Below are 17,934 nucleotides of genomic sequence, written 5' to 3'. Positions count from 1 at the left end.
AATGGAATATTGACTAGGGATGTGAATCGTTCGACGATTTAAAACAATCGTCAGATATATATTTTAAAATCGTCAAAAATCGTTAGAACTGCGATACAATAGCAATTCCCCCGATTTATCGTCAAAAAATCATAAATCAGGGAAGGGGGAGGGCGGGAAAACCGGCACACCAAAACAACCCTAAAACCCACCCCGACCCTTTAAAACAAATCCCCCACCCTCCCGAACCCCCCCAAAATGTTTTAAATTACCTGGGGTCCAGTGGGGGGGTCCCGGCGCGATCTCCCGCTCTCGGGCCATGGCTGCGTTAATAGAAATGGCGCCGGTGGCCCTTTGCCCTTACCATATGACAGGGCAAAGGTAGCGCCGGCGCCATTTTGGTTCCTGGCACCCGACGTCACGAGTGCAGGAGATCGCTCCCGGACCCCCGCTGGACCCCCAGGAACGTTTGGCCAGCTTGGGGGGGCCTCCTGACCCCCACAAAACTTGCCAAAAGTCCAGCGGGGGTCCGGGAGCGACCTCCTACACGCGGGCCGTATTGCCAATATTCAAAATGGTGCCGGCGCTACCTTTGCCCTCACTATGTCATTATCCGTAAGGTCATTGCCAATGCTTCAAATGCTTGCTTAAGAATCGACTCAAACCTATCGTGCTCATCCTTCAAGGCTATTCCTCCCACCATGGGGATAGTCTTCCACACCGAGAAACAGACAAGCGCACATAAAACGCACATGCTCTCTCATCATTGGATCCACGGGTTACAGGCCTTCCAAAACCCAACCCCCCTTTGAAATTAGCCTCCAGGGTGCCACACTCAAGATCAATTCTTGAAAGGCCTCCATAACAGGGAAAAAAACAAGAGGCTTTATGCAAAGAAACCAAAATGGGATTTTTCTTTGGCTCAGACATGGAATCTGCTCTAGGTACTCCCAGCATCTTTAATGTCTGGGAAATTAGAGCCGGTAGCTCATCTCTATGAAAGAACTGTTCCAATCCCAGAGGAATTTCCCCATTCACCAGGGTCAAGACTCACATCTGTGACAACCAGATTCCTATCGGGAGGACCTGCTGCCGATCTAGGTGTATGTCGGTGCTTATCAGTACTACTGGGCGAGTGAAAGGTCACCACCTGCGACTCTGACCTGACAGGATTGGTCAAGGCTGAGGATGGAGCCTTAAGGATTGCAATCATTGAAAAAATTCTACCCTAGAAAAAGGCAGAACAATCCATACCAAATCCAGAAAGTACCTATGCTGTGACTACTGAGCTACTGTCCCCCTTTGACAAACCAGTTAAGGCAGCTCCAAGGTCAGGCACCCCTCCTGACATGTCTTTTCCCAGGCCATCAGGCTGGGAAGAACCAGGCATAGTAAAAGCAGAGGAAAATAATTCTCCCTGTGCCTCTAAGCAGCACTGGAACAAGTTAGAGGGCATGCCAGGCTGAGATGCCCAAATACAACAGGCAGCACAGAGGGAAAGGCGCTTTGGTTTCTTAGCAACAGACACCATAAGTCTGTCAGTACGCTTAACAGGCGATTGAAAAGTGTGCATCCAGCTGAATTCACACTGTAAAATATACATGTGTCTAAAATTTAGGTGTCCCCAAGGCTTGGCATCGCAAAATTAGGTGCATATCTGCCCTTCCAAACTTAAGTGCACAACCTACGTGGCCCAACTTGTGTGCAACAGGCAAGTGCGCACTTAAAACGGAAGCTGTTCTCACCTGAACACCCAAGCAGGCATCTGACTAAGCAGCCAAAAACCGGGCGCAGAACTTTGATACGCAGTCAGACGCACTTGCACGCACCAACATTTCTGAAGAGGGCAGCCTAATACGCAGGAAAAGGTGCGCAAAAACACTGCCACGGCCTACCATGTGGCGCAAAAAGAAAAGCCTAACAGTGGGGCCTAGCCCATATGGGCTACTCAACCCACTAAGCTGTCCACGTCCCTTAAACCTCCCTTGGGAGTGGGAACAAACATCAGAAAGGCATTCCGAGCAGAAACCAGAGGAAGGGGGAAGCCTTACAAACAAGCCTTCTACTGTTTATTTTTTTTTATTTTTCAAACCTAACCTGGAGCTCAGTCTTTCCAGGCCGAGTACAGAGATTATCTCCAGCTGTGGGGGGTAGAGGGCATATACAGTCACCACCACAGCTTCCTGCACCCACTGCCTTTCAGCTGTATTAACAGTTAAGTCCATGCTGGCTGAGAAAACCAGCTACCGGACCAAGGCACTCATCTGAGGGATCACGGAAATCACCTCAGGAATTCTCAACTGGGGGAGGGACCATTTAGTATCACTGCAGGAGAGCGGGGTGAATTAAATCTCCTTATAATTCTCCTTCTAAATCTTGAAGCAATCCCCAGTAGTGAGATGCACGTCCACCATCTGCTGAAGACTGAGAATACTGTCAGGCTGATGTCACTGCAGGAGTTATATACACTGTAATGTCAGTTTGCTCCATCTCCATCTGCTGGTAGAGGTGTATAACCCACTGGTTCTGGATTCATCTGACTAGACACTAAGAAAACCTACTTGTCTGCATTTCCTGTCAGCTTGTCTTGACTAGACTAAGCTCTAAGACAGGGTGGACAACTGTGGAACTTGAGAGCCAGAAACAGGTCTGGTTTTCATGATATCTATAATGAATATGCATGAGATTTGCATACAGTGAAGGCAGTCCATGCACATCTCTAATGCATACGCATTGTGAATACCCTGAAAACATGACTGACTAGGATTGTCCCAAGACTACCCATTAAGGGCAGATGTTTCAAATCAATTTATGTGCATAAGACTTTCATACATGTAGTTATTAGAAAATAGTCCAAGGTCCAGTGTACATAGACATACAAGCATTCACACGTATTTTCACCTGAACTGGAGAGAAATGTTCTGTGGGGTGGACATTATGTATTTTTTTGTTTTGTTTTTTTTAAGTGTGCTAAGTTAATCATCCTTTGAAGAGCAGAAGAAACTTTGTGCAAGTTATCCCATACTATGGAACTCCCTTCAAAAAGATCTGTGACTAGATACAGATTTAAAACATTTCAGAAAGATTAAACACACTATTGTATCAAAGGGCATTTACTAATCCTAGTTCTTTATACTATGATTACATTTCTGGAACTCTCTTGCTTTAAAAAAGTGTGTTTTAATATTGTTTTACTAGCCGTTAAGCCCGTAACAACGGGCTACATTTAAAAAAAAAATTTCGGTCCATTTCCTTCCCACTCCCTCCCTCTAGTCTCCCTCCCCCCTCCCCTCACTCACACCCCCTCTCTCATTCCCCTCCCCTTTCAGCTCATCCACAGCCTAAAAACCCAGCCACCCTTCCTCGTGCGTGCACCGCTACCGCCGCTACTGTTCCTAGCGACCCAGCGCCAATTTTTTTTTCAGGCACTCTGGCCGACGTGCTCGCCAGCAGGAAAGTGGCTCGGGCAGAGGCGGCGCTGAGCCGGCAGATGGAACCGGAAGCTTAGGGGGAGGGGGAGAGCAACTCTCCCCACACCTAAAAACCCAGCCACCCTCCCTCGCGCCGCTACTGCTCCTCCCGCTGCTGCTGCCGCCGCTACTGCTCCTCCCACTGCTCCTAGCAACCCAGCGCCATTTATTTTTTCGGGCACTCTGGCCGACGTGCTCGCCCGCACATGCGCGGTAGAGCTGCTCTTTACTGCGCATTTGCGGCACGTCGGTCAGGGCGCCCTTATCTAGTAGATTGTGTTTTATCTGTTTTAATTTGTTACCCGCCCCAAGCTATAACATAGGAGCATGCAGGCTATAAGACCTTTTAAATAAATGAATTCTGTGCACATACCAGGCTAGTTACCTGTGAATTTTCAAAACAAAAATATCTGCATACGTTTGCTTTGAAAATTCTAGGTCTGCTTTAAAAAAAAAAAAAAAAAAAGTTACACACAGAATTTACTCATCCATGCAAAGCTATTAAAAAAAATTACCCTCCCTTATGTCTTCACAGATGTATACATTGTTATGTGCTATAAATATAAAGCACCACCTTCCCATTTTCAATACTACCAATACCTCCATTGGCCAAGCATTTACTAACTGATTTTAAGTCATTCACCATTGCACACCTGAAGAAACCTGCAGTGTTAATTTCTGCTGTAGGATACCACCTCAGTATGTATGCTTCCCCTCACTTGGATCTTGCTGTCACATCTGAAGAAGGGACCATGTGCTGTTTAAAGCTCACATTCTATCTGGATAATTCTCATTTTAGCATGCAAAAAATTCCACTTTCGAGTTCAATAGAGCTACTAAAAGTCTGCTACAAACTTCATATTCCAAGGACAACAGAGTAGATCCCATGCCTGAAAAGAGAACTATTGTTCTGCAACAGTTGAAGTCCTATAAGTTTGGTTTTCTGGCATTTTTCAGACTGCTTCATAGGAGAGATCTCTAGTGAAATTTTACTCAAAAATAAAGCAGAGTTGCTTACCTGTAACAGGTGTTCTGCCAGGACAGCAGGATGTTAGTCCTCACATATGGGTGACATCACATGGAGCCCTGTCACGAAAACACTTTTGTCAAAATTTCTAGAACTTTGACTGGCACACTGAGCATGCCCAGCATGGCACTAACCCTGCAGCCACCAGGGGTCCCCCTTCAGTCTCGTTTGTAGCAAAAGTACTAGCGAAAAATAAAATAAGAAAACGCTATCGAACCCAACTCTGCGGGGTGGCGGGCGGGTTTCGTGAGGACTAACATCCTGCTGTCCTGGGAGAGCACCTGTTACAGGTAAGCAATTGTGCTTTCTCCCAGGACAAGCACGATAGTAGTCCTCACATATAGGTGAATAAGCAAGCTACAGGCTGAGTCATACGAATAAGGCCAAGCAGCACACAACATGTGCAAAAGGCACAACAACTAGGGTGCTGTTGGCAAGAATGCAGCAGCCTGAAATTCACAGCGGGTTGAGGTAGGATAAGTTGGGTTTTTACACTGGGAATAAATTCCTCAGGACAGACTGGCCAAAGACAGAGTCTTGTCATCCAGCCTTGTCTAGACAATAGTGAGTTGCGAAGGTGTGGAGAGAGCGCCATGTCGCAGCCCTGCAGATGTCGGCAATCGGTACTGAACAGTTGCGTGCTACTGATGTTGCCATTGCCCTGACTGAGTGTGCTTTCACTCGTCCCTGAAGTGGAAGGCCTGCTTGCTGGTAGCAGAATTCAACACAATCTGCCAACCAGTTGGAAAGAGTTTGCTTGCCCACCACAACTCCAAGCTTGTTTTTATCAAAAGAAAAAAAAAAAAAAAAGTTGGATGGACTTCCTGTGGGTAGTAGTGCGGTCTAAATAAAATGCTAGTACAGGCTTACAGTCCAAGGTGTGTAGAGCTCGCTCACCTGGACAAGACTATGGACCGATTTAAGTGAAAATCTATTACCACCTTAGGAAGGAATTTAGGGTGAGTGCGGAGAACCTCCCGATCATGGAGGAACTTTGTGTAAGATGAATAGGTCACAAGGGCCTGTAACTCTTCGACGACTGAGCTCCGGGGGAACCCTCTCCCCTGGCGTCCCCCGCTGATCGCGAGGCTCTGCTCCTCGGCCCTCCGCTTCCACGGGCCTTGCTTACCTCCTGCTGCATCGGGGATCACGCCAGCCAATCGACTCCGAGGCGCCCGTGTGACATCACTCTCGGGCGCCTCGCACGGCCTTTAAATTGAACCCTCTCCCCTGGCGTCGTGCGCCAGGCGTCGCGCGCACGAAGGAGCGCGACAAAGGGGCCAGCCCCTTTGTGCGCCCCTTCGTGCGGACCCTCTCGGACTACCCCGCGAGGCCACCCTTCCTCACCACTATTGCCACTCCTCACCGCACCGATTCCTCCACATCCGGAAAGAACCACGATCAGAAGACAAAGAAACCTCTCCCCCTGATGCACTTGCGTTCCTCAGAGGGCCCAATATCGGAATCCTGCACCCAAGACATTCGTGTCCAACAGACCATCTGACCTCCTACCTTTTCCAAGCCCCTGCATCTGAAGCCTCCGTCGGATGAGATCATGTGGACCACTCCCTACCAGACCCCAACCATTTTTATTGGCTTTCCTTAAAAAAACTCTCCTGTACCCCTCAAGTCTCAGCTTCTCCTCCCCACCCAATTCCTTCTTCCCTGCAGCCCTCTCTGCAGCCCTCCTATCTGGAAACGGTCACCAACCTACTTCCACCTCTAACCTCTCGTCAATCACCCACCTCACCCCTCCTCACCCAACTGTAAGTACCATAACCATAACCGCTACCTCTTAATTAAACATATTGAAGCAGCTCATTATATTACACTGTATTTATAACACTATACTACTGCACCAAATTATATAGCACTGTATTTCTGACCCTGTAATACTGCTCCCAGTTTGATAATCTGATTTTTTATCTGTATACTCTGTATACCTGCTTTATTTTGCACTGCATATCCAGTAATGTAATCCACATTGTCTTACCTCCACTGCACTTCCTGCCCTCTCCTAACCTCACGACTGACCCCCACCCTCCCGTCTCACTACCACCCCGCCTGTCCCCCCCCAAAATGTGCTTCCCTACTATACCTATCATACACCACCCCCATCATCGGATCCTCCGCCCAGCACACCCGCACTCTTTTACCCAACATAAATCCCTAGTACCCATCATGATTTCACCCATTACACAACTGCTAGGCCTAGCCACGCTTGCCATCTCCCTATTCAATGCTCAATCCATCCTAAAGAAAGCCCCCATACTACAAGATTTACTCACTGACACCAACCCTGATATCTGTGCTATCACAGAATCCTGGCTAAAGAATTCAGACCATGTTTTCATCAACCAACTCCCGACACAGACATATGATATTTTCTCCATCCCAAGGCCCAAAAAAAGAGGAGGCGGCATACTCCTAGCTACCAAGAAACACCTTAACCTCAAGCTACAAACCAGTTCCCCCCCCCCCAAAACTTGAAATTGGTCTTTTTAAATCCAAATCCCTGCAGGTCTGCCTTGTCTATGCCCCCCCCCCCCCCGGTATACTTGAAAAGGACACATCCCCCCTCATTGAATACATCACCGACAACATAAAGCTGGACACACCCGCAGATATACTCGGAGATTTCAATCTCCATGTAGACACCCACCCCATTACGCCTGCTTGTGAAACTCTACTTGTCACCCTCAAAGCCCTGGGCTTCAGACAGTTAATCTCTGAGCCCACACACTCGACCTCCTTTTTGTTAACACAAGCATTACAGTACCACAAGCACCCATCACCACCCCCATCCCCTGGTCCGACCATTTTCTCATCAATGCCCACCTCACCATCAATACCAACACACCGATCGTAAGCTCACATAAAAAAACAATCTCCTTCCGTAAACCATGTTCTTCGGAGGAACTCTCCCTAGCCTTCAGCAAAGTAAGTGAAAACCTCGACCTAACTAACCCAGACACTGCACTTATGTCATGGGATAAATCTATCTCCAACATAGCCAACGAATTTTGCCCCACCATCCACAAAATAATAACCCCCACACGCACCGAGAGAAAGCCATGGTACACCACTGAACTAAGAAAACTGAAACAAGACCTCCGTACCAAGGAACGTACCTGGCGCAAACAACCGACACCCACACACAAAATGGCCTACAAACATATATTGCATACATACCGACAAGCAACCCTCCATGCCAAACGTGACTTCTACGCAGCAAAAATCCATAGCTATAAATTCAATCCAAATGCATTATTCTCCTTCGCTGCAGAACTCACGAGGTCCCCCTTCCCCTCCTCCCAAGAAGTAAACAGCATAGAGAAATGTGAGAAACTAGCAGACTACTTTAAAAGTAAAATTTCCAAAATTCTAACAACTCCCATCCAATCCCGCCCCTACAGACCCACTACCTATCGACAACAAAACTAATCTCGACTCCCTTGACACCACCTCCTCGAAGGAAGTTGAATCCATTCTAAAAAATATGCGACCAGCCACACATATCGCAGACGCCATCCCATCAAAAATTCTCCTTACCATTCCCTCCGCCATTGCAAAACCAATAGCAGAAATCATAAACTGCTCCATCACCTCCGGGACAGTCCCCGACCCACTCAAACTCGCCATCGTGAAGCCACTACTAAAAAAACCCACCCTCGACCAAAATGACCCTGCAAACTACAGGCCCATCTCCAATCTGCCTTTCATATCCAAAATCATGGAGAAAGTGGTCAACACGCAACTCACAGATTTCCTAGAAGAAAACAATATTTTACATCCCGCTCAATATGGCTTTCGTAAAGACCGAAGCACCGAAAAACTCCTACTTGCAATAACGGATACCATCCTCAAAGGCATGGATCACGGCCAATCTTACATACTTGCCCTTCTTGACATCTCTGCCGCCTTTGATACTGTGAACCATCAAATCCTAATCTCACACTTAGCGGAGATAGGCATCTCTAACACAGCCCTATCCTGGTTCTCCTCATACCTTGATCACCGAAAGTACACAGTCAAGCTTGATAACTTTGAATCCACTCACAATCCCCTCGCACAAGGCGTTCCCCAAGGCTCCTCTTTATCGTCCACCCTCTTCAATATATACTTACTTCCACTCTGCCACCTCCTTTCCAAATTAGGACTAAAATTCTTCTTATATGCAGACGACGTACAAATACTTATTCCCATTCAGAAATCCATCAATGAAACCCTTCAGTACTGGGAAAAATGTCTGACATCCATCAATTCTCTCCTCTCCAATCTACATCTAGCACTCAACACCTCTAAAACTGAAATCCTCATCCTAGCAAATCAACCAATCGACTCGATCCACCAAGTGATCCAAAATGCCTCACAAAATTACACACTGCCACCCAGTGTCAGAGATTTAGGTGTCTCCCTAGACAATCAACTAAGCTTCAAACCTCACATTAAATCACTCCTAAAAGGGGGCTTCTATAAACTTCAAGTCCTCAAAAAACTGAAGCCCCTTCTCCACGCCCACGACTTCCGCACTGTTATGCAAACCACTATACTATCCAAACTCGACTATTGTAACTCCCTTCTCTTAGGCCTCCCAGCCTCCACCATTAAACCCCTTCAAATCCTTCAAAATTCCATGGCAAGAATCCTAACAAACACCAGAAAAACTGACCATATCACTCCTATTCTCCAAGACCTCCACTGGCTCCCCATCACCTTCCGTTCCCAATACAAAACACTTACCATCCTTCATAACACACTATACAATAACAACTCACCCTGGCTTGAAGATATGCCACAATTCCGCCAAGCTAATCGCCCCACTAGAAACTCCCTTGCTGGCACTCTCCAAACCCCTTCACTTAAAGTTGGACACCTCACCACCACCAGGGATAGAGCCTTCACCATTGCGGGCCCCACCCTCTGGAATTCCCTCCCCGCCAAACTCCGCCTAGAACCGTCCCTGAGCCATTTCAAAAAAGGAATCAAGACATGGCTCTTTCAACAGGCATACCCCAATTCCTCTCAAACCTAGTCCTTTCCCTCATTGAACCCCCTCAGCTCCCGTTCAACCTACCTACCTTCTCCCTGACCTCCCCTATACCTTCCCTGTACCCCTTCCTCCCTACCCCGCCCTCTTCACCCTTTAGCAAGTTCTCCCTAAAAATACCCTTGCTCAGTTGTACCCCTGTTTCCCTCCACACCCCCCTGCTCCTTTTTCCCTTTCCCCTCTCCCTTCCCGCTCCCTCCTTCCTTTTCCTCCCCCCCGCACCAGCATTTATCTGTATATACGTGCACTTGCCTCCTTTCATACTGTAAATAAGTTCTATATGCTAAGTTCTTAAGTGTACATGCCTCCTTAGCATTGTTTATAGTTCACTTGCATATCTAACCCTAGCATGAATGCAAAAGTTGTAACTCTGCTCTTTGACTCTCTTCATCTGTACTTTTATATATTATCCAGTTAGCCCCCTTCCCCGTTTTTTGTAATTTCCTTTCTCAGTTACTTGTAAACCGACGTGATGTGTCCTACGAATGCCGGTATAGAAAAATGTTAAATAAATAAAATAAATAACTCACTTACCCTGTGAGCAGATGTGATTGCTACCAGGAAAATTACTTTCCATGTAAGATATCTGAGTTTGCAGAAGTGCAGTGGCTCAAAAGGAGAACACATGAGCCATGCATAAAGGGCGTACCACATTACCCGAAGCTCCAGGAAGTTGATCTGACAAATCGCTTCGGTTTTTCTCCAAGTCCCTTGGGTTTGAAGGCCTTCGACATGGGCTCCCCAGCCTAGGTTGGAGGCGTCCGTGGTTAAGGTCACCTGAGGAGCTGGTTGCTGGCCGGGTAGACCTGTTTGTAAGTTGGCCTTAAACATCCACAAAGTAAGGGACAAACGAAGTTGACTGGTTATGTGGACAAGGGATGTAAGCGGCTGAGTGGCTTGATGCCACTGAGACTTTAAAGTCCATTGTGCGAGTCTCATGGCTAAGCGTGCCTTTGTGGTGACATGGACTGTTGATGCCATGTGGCCAAGCAACTTGAGAAGTTGGCAAGCAGAGGCTGTTTTTCGAGTGCGGATAAAGCTGGCGAGGCTGGACAGCATGGTTGCACGGTCATCGGGTAAGAACCCTTTGGCTACTGTGGTGTCTAGGTCTGCTCCTATAAAGGAGAGATGATATGAGAGTGTCAAGTGGGATTTCAGGTAGTTGATCAGAAATCCCAGTGAGTGCAAGAGCCGTATAGTGAGATCAAGGGAGTTGAGGGCCCCTTGTCTGGACTGGCTTTTTATGAGCCAGTCGTCCACACATGGAAAGACATGTATGCCTTGCGGTGTAAATGTGCAACTACTACTGCCAGGCACTTCATGAACACTCGGGGCGCAGAGGCGAGGTCGAATGGCAGTACTCTATATTGATAATGCCTGTGACCCACCATGAATCGCAGGTACTTGCGATGAGGAGGGAAGATTGCAATATGGGCATATGCGTCCTGAAGGTCTAGAGAGCAGAGCCAATCCCTTTGATATAGCAGAGGTAGCATGGTGCCCAGGGACACCATCCTGAACAGTTCCTTGCAAAGAAACGTGTTTAAGGCACAGAGGTCCAGAATAGGCTGGAGGCCACCGGTCTTTTTTGGAATTTTATTTATTTAGAATTCTTATATATCGACATTCTTGTACAATTAGGAAATATCTGAAGTAGAATCCTTTCCCCTGCTGGAAACCGGTTGTACGGCCCTAGCATACAGAAGGGTTGAGAGTTCTAACTCGAGAAATGTTGTGTGATCATCTCGGCTCCACCGTAGACTGGCTGGGGAATCCGGGGGGTATAGTTGAAAAATTTAGACAGTAACTGTGGGTTATGATGGACAGTACCCACTGGTCCGTGGTAATTGGGTGCCAATTGGTTGCAAAGTGGCAAAGGCAGCCTTCCCACTGGGATCAAGGGTAGATGGCTGCTGTTCTCTGGAAAGGAGGCAAAATCCAGTCGCAGGACCAGTTTGTGGAGCTGGCTGCTCTCTAGGTGTCCTCTGAGGGGCTCGAGCTGGTCGAGCACGGGACACGGGAGGATAATACCTATGCGGTCTATAAAATTGTTTCCTGGTGACCCTGCACAGAGCCCTGCGAGTTAGAGGGTGCCTCTGAGGTGACAGTTGAAAGTTGACACAGGGTCTCATGATGGTCCTTTAACTGGGCCACTGCATCTTGGATCTTATCCCCAAATAGGTTTTCTCTTGTACAGGCAAGATCTGCAAGTTTGTCCTGCACCTCCGGGCGTAAGTCTAAGGCCTTGAGCCAGGCCCAACGCCTAGCACTAATGCTCGCTGCTGAGACTCTGGATGCAGTCTCAAAAGAGTCATAAGCAACTCTGACCTAGTGTTTACCTGCTTCCAATCCTTTTTGTTGTAGGATGGATGTCAAGGTCTCTTGCTGATGTGGTAAGGTCTCTGCAAATTCCTGGACTTGTTTCCAGAGATTTCTGTTATATTGGGTCATGTATAACTGATATGCTGCTATTCGCACTATCAACATGGAACCTTGAAAGATTCTACGTCCTAATGCATCTAATGCCATCTGTTCCTTACCAGGTGGAGCAGAGGAATGTGGATGGGATATTTTAGCCTTCTTTTAGGCTGATTCCACCACTACAGAATGGTGGGGCAGCTGGCACTTTTGAAAGCCTGGGGCTTTTTGAACCAGGTACTTAGCATCTGTCTTTCTGTTGACTAGAGGTACAGTACCTGGATGGTCCCACAAGAGGTGCAAGAGATCAAGCAGTACTTCATGTACTGGTATCGCAATTACCTTTTTTGGAACATCTACAAATTGTAAGACCTCCAGCATCTTGTGGCGAGCATCTTCCTCTGTCAGCAACGGAAATGGGATAGTTTCAGACATCTCCTTGACAAAGCTGGCAAAGGAGAGGTCTTCCAGAGGAGATCGATGCCTTTCTTCCGGGGGTGAAGGCTCTGAGAGCAATTCCTCGGATGAGGAATGGTCTGAAGATGCATCCTCCCATGGATCATAGGGAGTTTCTCTCTCACCTGCTGGTAATTCTGAGGAAGGAAGGATACCAGAGCCTAGAGGGTGAGAAGGCATTGATGGATGCAGCACCGGCATCGAAGAAGTCTGTGCCGGCCTCGAGGGCACTGAAGCGGATGAGGTACGCTTAAGCACAGATAGCCCCGGAACGGGCTCCAGCATTGGTGGATCCCATGCCGGGATTGGGCCGGAAATCCCTTCTTCCTCTGAGGAACCTGGTATGGGAATCAGGATCTGCAGAAGCCTCGATGGTCGACTCGGTACCAGCGTGTCTGATGTCACGGGTTGAGTCGGCAGGGCACCGATGAGAGTGTCCAGGCGCTCGAGGAGCGGTGTGAACATTGAGCGCGCCGGTTCCGGCGCCAGTATGGGGGCCAGCGGCAGTGAAGACTTAAAGCCCTGAAGGGCATTGAGCACTGCCTCTTGGACCAGTTTGTCCAATTCCTCCCCGAAGGCTGGCATTGATAGCTCTGCGCCTGGAGGAGGCGGCAGGCTAAGCATTACTGGACGTTCCACAGCAATCCGTGGAGGCTCAGTACCCAGCACTGATATCGGTGGGGAATGCCTCGGGGTCCCGGGTCCAGAGGAGTATGAGGGCTCCTCACCCCAGGTCCTTTTCGCAGGCAGCTCGGTGGGAACAGATGCCGCTGCAGTATTGGTGCCGGCACCGAGCGGGGACGTGCTTCAGTGCCAGCAACTATGTTTTCCTCGGTGCTTAATCTGGTCCTTCTCCAGCACAGAGAACAATGACACAGATACCTTCAAGTGTGTCTGTGACTGTCACATGCTCCATGATGTTCCTGGCGAGGCGTCTCAGAGGTTGATGGACCCTCTCCAGTCGGAGCCACTTGAGCTGGAGTCAATGGAGCAGAACAAACGCTCCATCGTGTCCAGTTGAGTGCGCCGGCCTTTGGGGGTCATTTTTGCGCAACTGGGGCATCGACTGACGTCGTACGAGGGACCTAAGCACAAAACGCAAACATTATGCATGTCTGTTATGAACATGGTTGCTCTGACACGGGGCATATCCTAAACCCGGTTGCCATGCCGAAAAATGGCGGTCAGTGACCGTCTGGCACGAGGTAGTAAGCCACCGGGAACCAACCGCAAAGTACGGGAAAAGACTTACCGAGCGTCTGACAGAACAAAGCGTGATAAAAAATCCCTCACCGGGGGTTCCCTAAGAAGTTAAACTTCAAATATTTCTGTGAGGAAAGTTGAGACATTTCTCACAGAGCTCCTAAACCACAAGGCAACTGCTGCGCGTACAAAAAAAAAAAAAAGACTGAAGGGGGACCCCTGGTGGCTGCAGGGTTAGTAGCATGCTGGGCATGCTCAGTGTGCCAGTGTTCTGTGACAGGGCTCCATCTGATGTCACCCATATGTGAGGACTACCATCCTGCTTGTCCTGGGAGAAATGCATAAATCGTCAAAATATTTAGTAGTCCAATTGGTTTAATTTATTAAATTAAAAAGAAAATATATAGCTCTACTGGCAAGTTATAGGACATGCTGTTCCAAAATTCAGAACAAACGTTTTAGATATAACATTTTTAATTTTTCTATAATTTGCAAACCAATATATATATTTTATATACATGTATTGTATGATTGGAAACATCTTTTTGGGTTCTCCACAATATAAAGTATGCAATATCAAGAATTAGTGCTACAAGAACTTAGAATAAATTAGCATCAGTTTATCATTTTGCTGAGAAACGCCAAACCAACCAAAATCATAAAACAGAAAGCTCAGTATCAATATAAATAGAAAATCACCATGCACCTCTTTCACTGTTGGCGTGAGGGCATCCATGCTTGCAAATGGAGAATCCTCAAACAATTCACAATCATCTGTAAAGTCAATGGATCCAAGGACATATGGAACGTCACAGTTGTCGTCTTCAAAATTTAGATTCTTTTTGGACTGTAAAATAAATGACTTCTGATTGATGCCAAACACCCACAGCATATTCAACTTTATAAAAACCCCCAAAACCTTAGAAAAATTTGTATGGGGTTTACTGAAATGATAAATGTTATAATTTACATAATCTTCCTCAATTTAAACTCAAAGCAGTTCAGCATAATATATAACTACTGCTCAGAAAAGGGTCAAATCCACAATATTTTCTTTGGAAGGGAAAAAAGCAGATTTACTAAATTGACAGGGAAAACCACAAGTAGATTTAAAATTCACTAAGACATTCCACTTCAACATTCTCCTTTTCACCACCTAAGAAATGAGTAGCAGGAAATTTGTCAACTTAAATTCCAGAAACTTCCTATAAAAAAGGGTACTTACATTTAAGGTCAATATTCTTTATTTCTCATTAGTCACCTACATCAGTTTTTTTGCTGCATGACAATTTTTGCATAGGATTAGAGTAGGATGTTAATATAGGAATAGCCCAATGGTTTATTGGTTGCGCTGTGCTCTGCCAGGCAAGCGATAAAAGCCTGATTCCAGAGCCTCTGCTTCTGTTCTTCAAGCTGACTGAAGCTGGGGATACTGCACAGGCAATGTGCGCAGTCCCAATTGCCACTATGCAATGGGTAACACCTGAAGAGTGGGGTTCATGTGTACCTGGTTCTAAAGGGAATAATATGGTCTGTGGCCCCTGACTCAGTGTAGTGGTTGGGACAGACAGAAAAAAAATGGATGAGGAACAATTGGTACTTCCAAAAGCTTTTGGTACTACACACATGAAGTTGATTCTAACTCAACTGATATCCAAAAGGCAGAGGAGAAAAAATTACCAAGCCAAATATATAAAGTAACATTACCATCACTTCTTACAGGCTGTACAGTAACATTGCTGCTCACAAAGGAGTCAATTTTAAAAACCGCGTGCTCACATCCACTTGCGCACAGTTCCCGGCGCACGTGCATATTATAAAATTCAATGCCTGGGCACACATGCGTGGGTGGCCCACGACTCTCGCGTGTTTGGGGGGGTGGGGGGGGAATTTTACAATGCAACATGCAATGACGCAAGTAGGTCTTCCCCAGTTCCCTATACCCCTATCTAACCTTCCTACCTTTTCCCCTCTCCTCCCTGACCCCTGTCCCTACCTAACTTACAGGTCGATCCAGTAACGTGCAGTTAAAGATTGCCCGTCTGTAACGTGCTGGGAGCGCACAATACAGACGAGTAAGGCCATCCAGCCATACAGTCTCCAGTTTCACGCGTCCTTAGCGCTTCCTAAAATAAACACCTAACCCTTTCCGCACCCAGCATGTAAATGAACGAAAAAGCTGTATAATGAAGGAATTAGCTATTCCCCTCCGATACTGTAACGGGCGCTGATATTATCTCCTTAGGAACGCGCTGTTTTGCCGCGGCCTTAACCTGTTAGTTTACCGCCTCCCCCTAGTAGGAGTTAGGACTGTGTAACAAATCCATCGACACCGCTTAAGATACTCAAACAATAAAACAATAAGCCTGGCACCTTCCTTGATGTAGTACGTCCCGGATGCCCCCCCCCCCCCACCCCCCCCCCCCCCCAGCGTGCCCGCCACTACCCCTTTCATCAGCTGCATCCACCCATTATGCCCCTCACGGGCATGTCCCGCTTCACAGAGCGCTCCCACTCAAATCCGTTCTTGGGTATATACCCTTTCGCCCCCCTCACAGCGCCATGCTACCACTGCGACCCGGAGGAGGTGAGGCACAGCGGCGAAGACAGACGGGAGAGGAGAAAAAGCAGAGCCGAGCAAAGCAAAAGCGTGCAGCAAGCCGGCGAAATAGACCTGCGAGCAGAGGCAATAGCAGCGGTTCGGTAAGCCTGGCACCCTCCTTGATGTAGTACGTCCCGGATGCCCCCCCCCCCTCCCCAGCGCGCCCGCCACTACCCCTTTCATCAGCTGCATCCACTGCGACCCGGCAGTCCCGTGAGGCCTACAAAAAAAAAATCCCCGGCTCCCGCGCCCCCGCACTGGCCCGCCGACTCTACCCCCCCCCCCCCTCTCCTCCCGATCGGGCAGGTAGGCGGCGGCGACGAAAACCAAAGCAATTTTTTTTTTTTCAAAAAGCGACATCACACATTGCATAAAATAATTTCTCCAGCCTTAAAGCGACTTACTTTTCTGAAGCCATCAGGAACATGATCTTAGCTCCTCCGGACGAAGACGAAGATGGCCGCCTGCACGGGGAAAGCGTGCAATTGGCCGCTGAAGACGTGACGTGACATCTTCAGCGGCCAATTGCACGCTTTCCCCCGTGCAGGCGGCCATCTTTGTCTTGAGCTACAATCGTGATGGCTTCAGAAAAGTAAGTTACTTTTGCGACTTACTTGACAGATCCCAAAAGTAAGTCGCTTTAAGGCTGGAGAAATTATTTTATGCAATGTGTGATGTTGCTTTTTGAAAAAAAAAAAATTGCTTGGTTTTCGTCGCCGCCGCCCTCCTGCCCGATCGGGAGGGGGGGGGGGGGGGGGGTAGAGTCGGCAAGCCAGTGCGGGGGCGTGGGAGCCGGGGATTTTTTTTTTTTTTGTAGGCCTCACGGGACTACCGGGTCGCAGTGGATGCAGCTGATGAAAGGGGTAGTGGCGGGTGCGCTGGGGAGGGGGGGGGGGGGCATCCGGGACGTGCTACATCAAGGAGGGTGCCAGGCTTACCGAACCGCTGCTATTGCCTCTGCTCGCAGGTCTATTTCGCCGGCTTGCTGCACGCTTTCGCTTTGCTCGGCTCTGCTTTTTCTCCTCTCCCATCTGTCTTCGCCGCTGTGCCTCACCTCCTCCCGGAGCAAGGCTGCTTTCACGCCCTGCTCCGGGAGGAGAGACACAGCGACGAAGCAACAAAGACTTTTCGTGTTTTTTTACACTTCCTGGCTCCTGTCATTCCAAATGCCATTTGAAATGACAGGTACCGTCGCACCCTGGTTACTGTATAGGCGCTGTATTAAGCGCCTATACAGTAAAATGGGTTACGCGGCCATAACCCTTCCCTACCGCTTTAAAGCCGCGGCATGCATTTGCATGCGATTAGAGGAGAGTATCGGGGAGTTAGTGAAGAGAACTGTGGGTGCGGGGAGGAAGGGTGCGCCTGACGCTGCCGCACTGTTTCTACCGCGGCCTTACTGGATCGACCTGTTTGATCTTTTTTTTACCTTGCTGCTCTTTCGGAGCAGCAGTACATTCATGCGCTGGCTGGCTAATGGCAGAGGAAGACAGAGACATTTGTTTGCTGATTGCACCTTATGTAGCAGCTCTTGCTTACTTCAATCTGCCAATATTTTCTGTAATAAACGAATCTCCTCCCTACATTGAAAGGCCTTTGCAGGAGAGAACCATTAGTAAGCCCCCCCAAACTCTGGGAGACTAGTTAACAAGAAATCTAAAAGACTACTCAATGCTATGCTATAAGAACTATACACGGATACCTTAGCCATAATAGGGATTCAGACAAA

At 47.9% G+C, this 17,934-nt stretch overlaps 1 protein-coding gene across 3 annotated transcripts in view; it reads right to left on the bottom strand.

Annotated features, from left to right (window-relative positions):
- MELK (maternal embryonic leucine zipper kinase) overlaps positions 1-17,934 on the bottom strand; it is a 265,917-nt gene that overhangs the window by 60,675 nt on the left and 187,308 nt on the right. For all 3 annotated transcript variants that reach the window (XM_029610905.1, XM_029610904.1, XM_029610906.1), the window contains one exon: positions 14,310-14,450. In XM_029610905.1, coding sequence (XP_029466765.1) covers positions 14,310-14,450 — 141 coding nt within the window. The remainder of the gene's footprint in view (positions 1-14,309; positions 14,451-17,934) is intronic.

Source organism: Rhinatrema bivittatum, chromosome 8 (assembly GCF_901001135.1).
Source record: "Rhinatrema bivittatum chromosome 8, aRhiBiv1.1, whole genome shotgun sequence".
NCBI lineage: Eukaryota > Metazoa > Chordata > Amphibia > Gymnophiona > Rhinatrematidae > Rhinatrema > Rhinatrema bivittatum.
The sequence above is the reverse complement of the archived record's forward strand: the minus strand, read 5'-3'. Positions and strand labels throughout refer to the sequence as shown.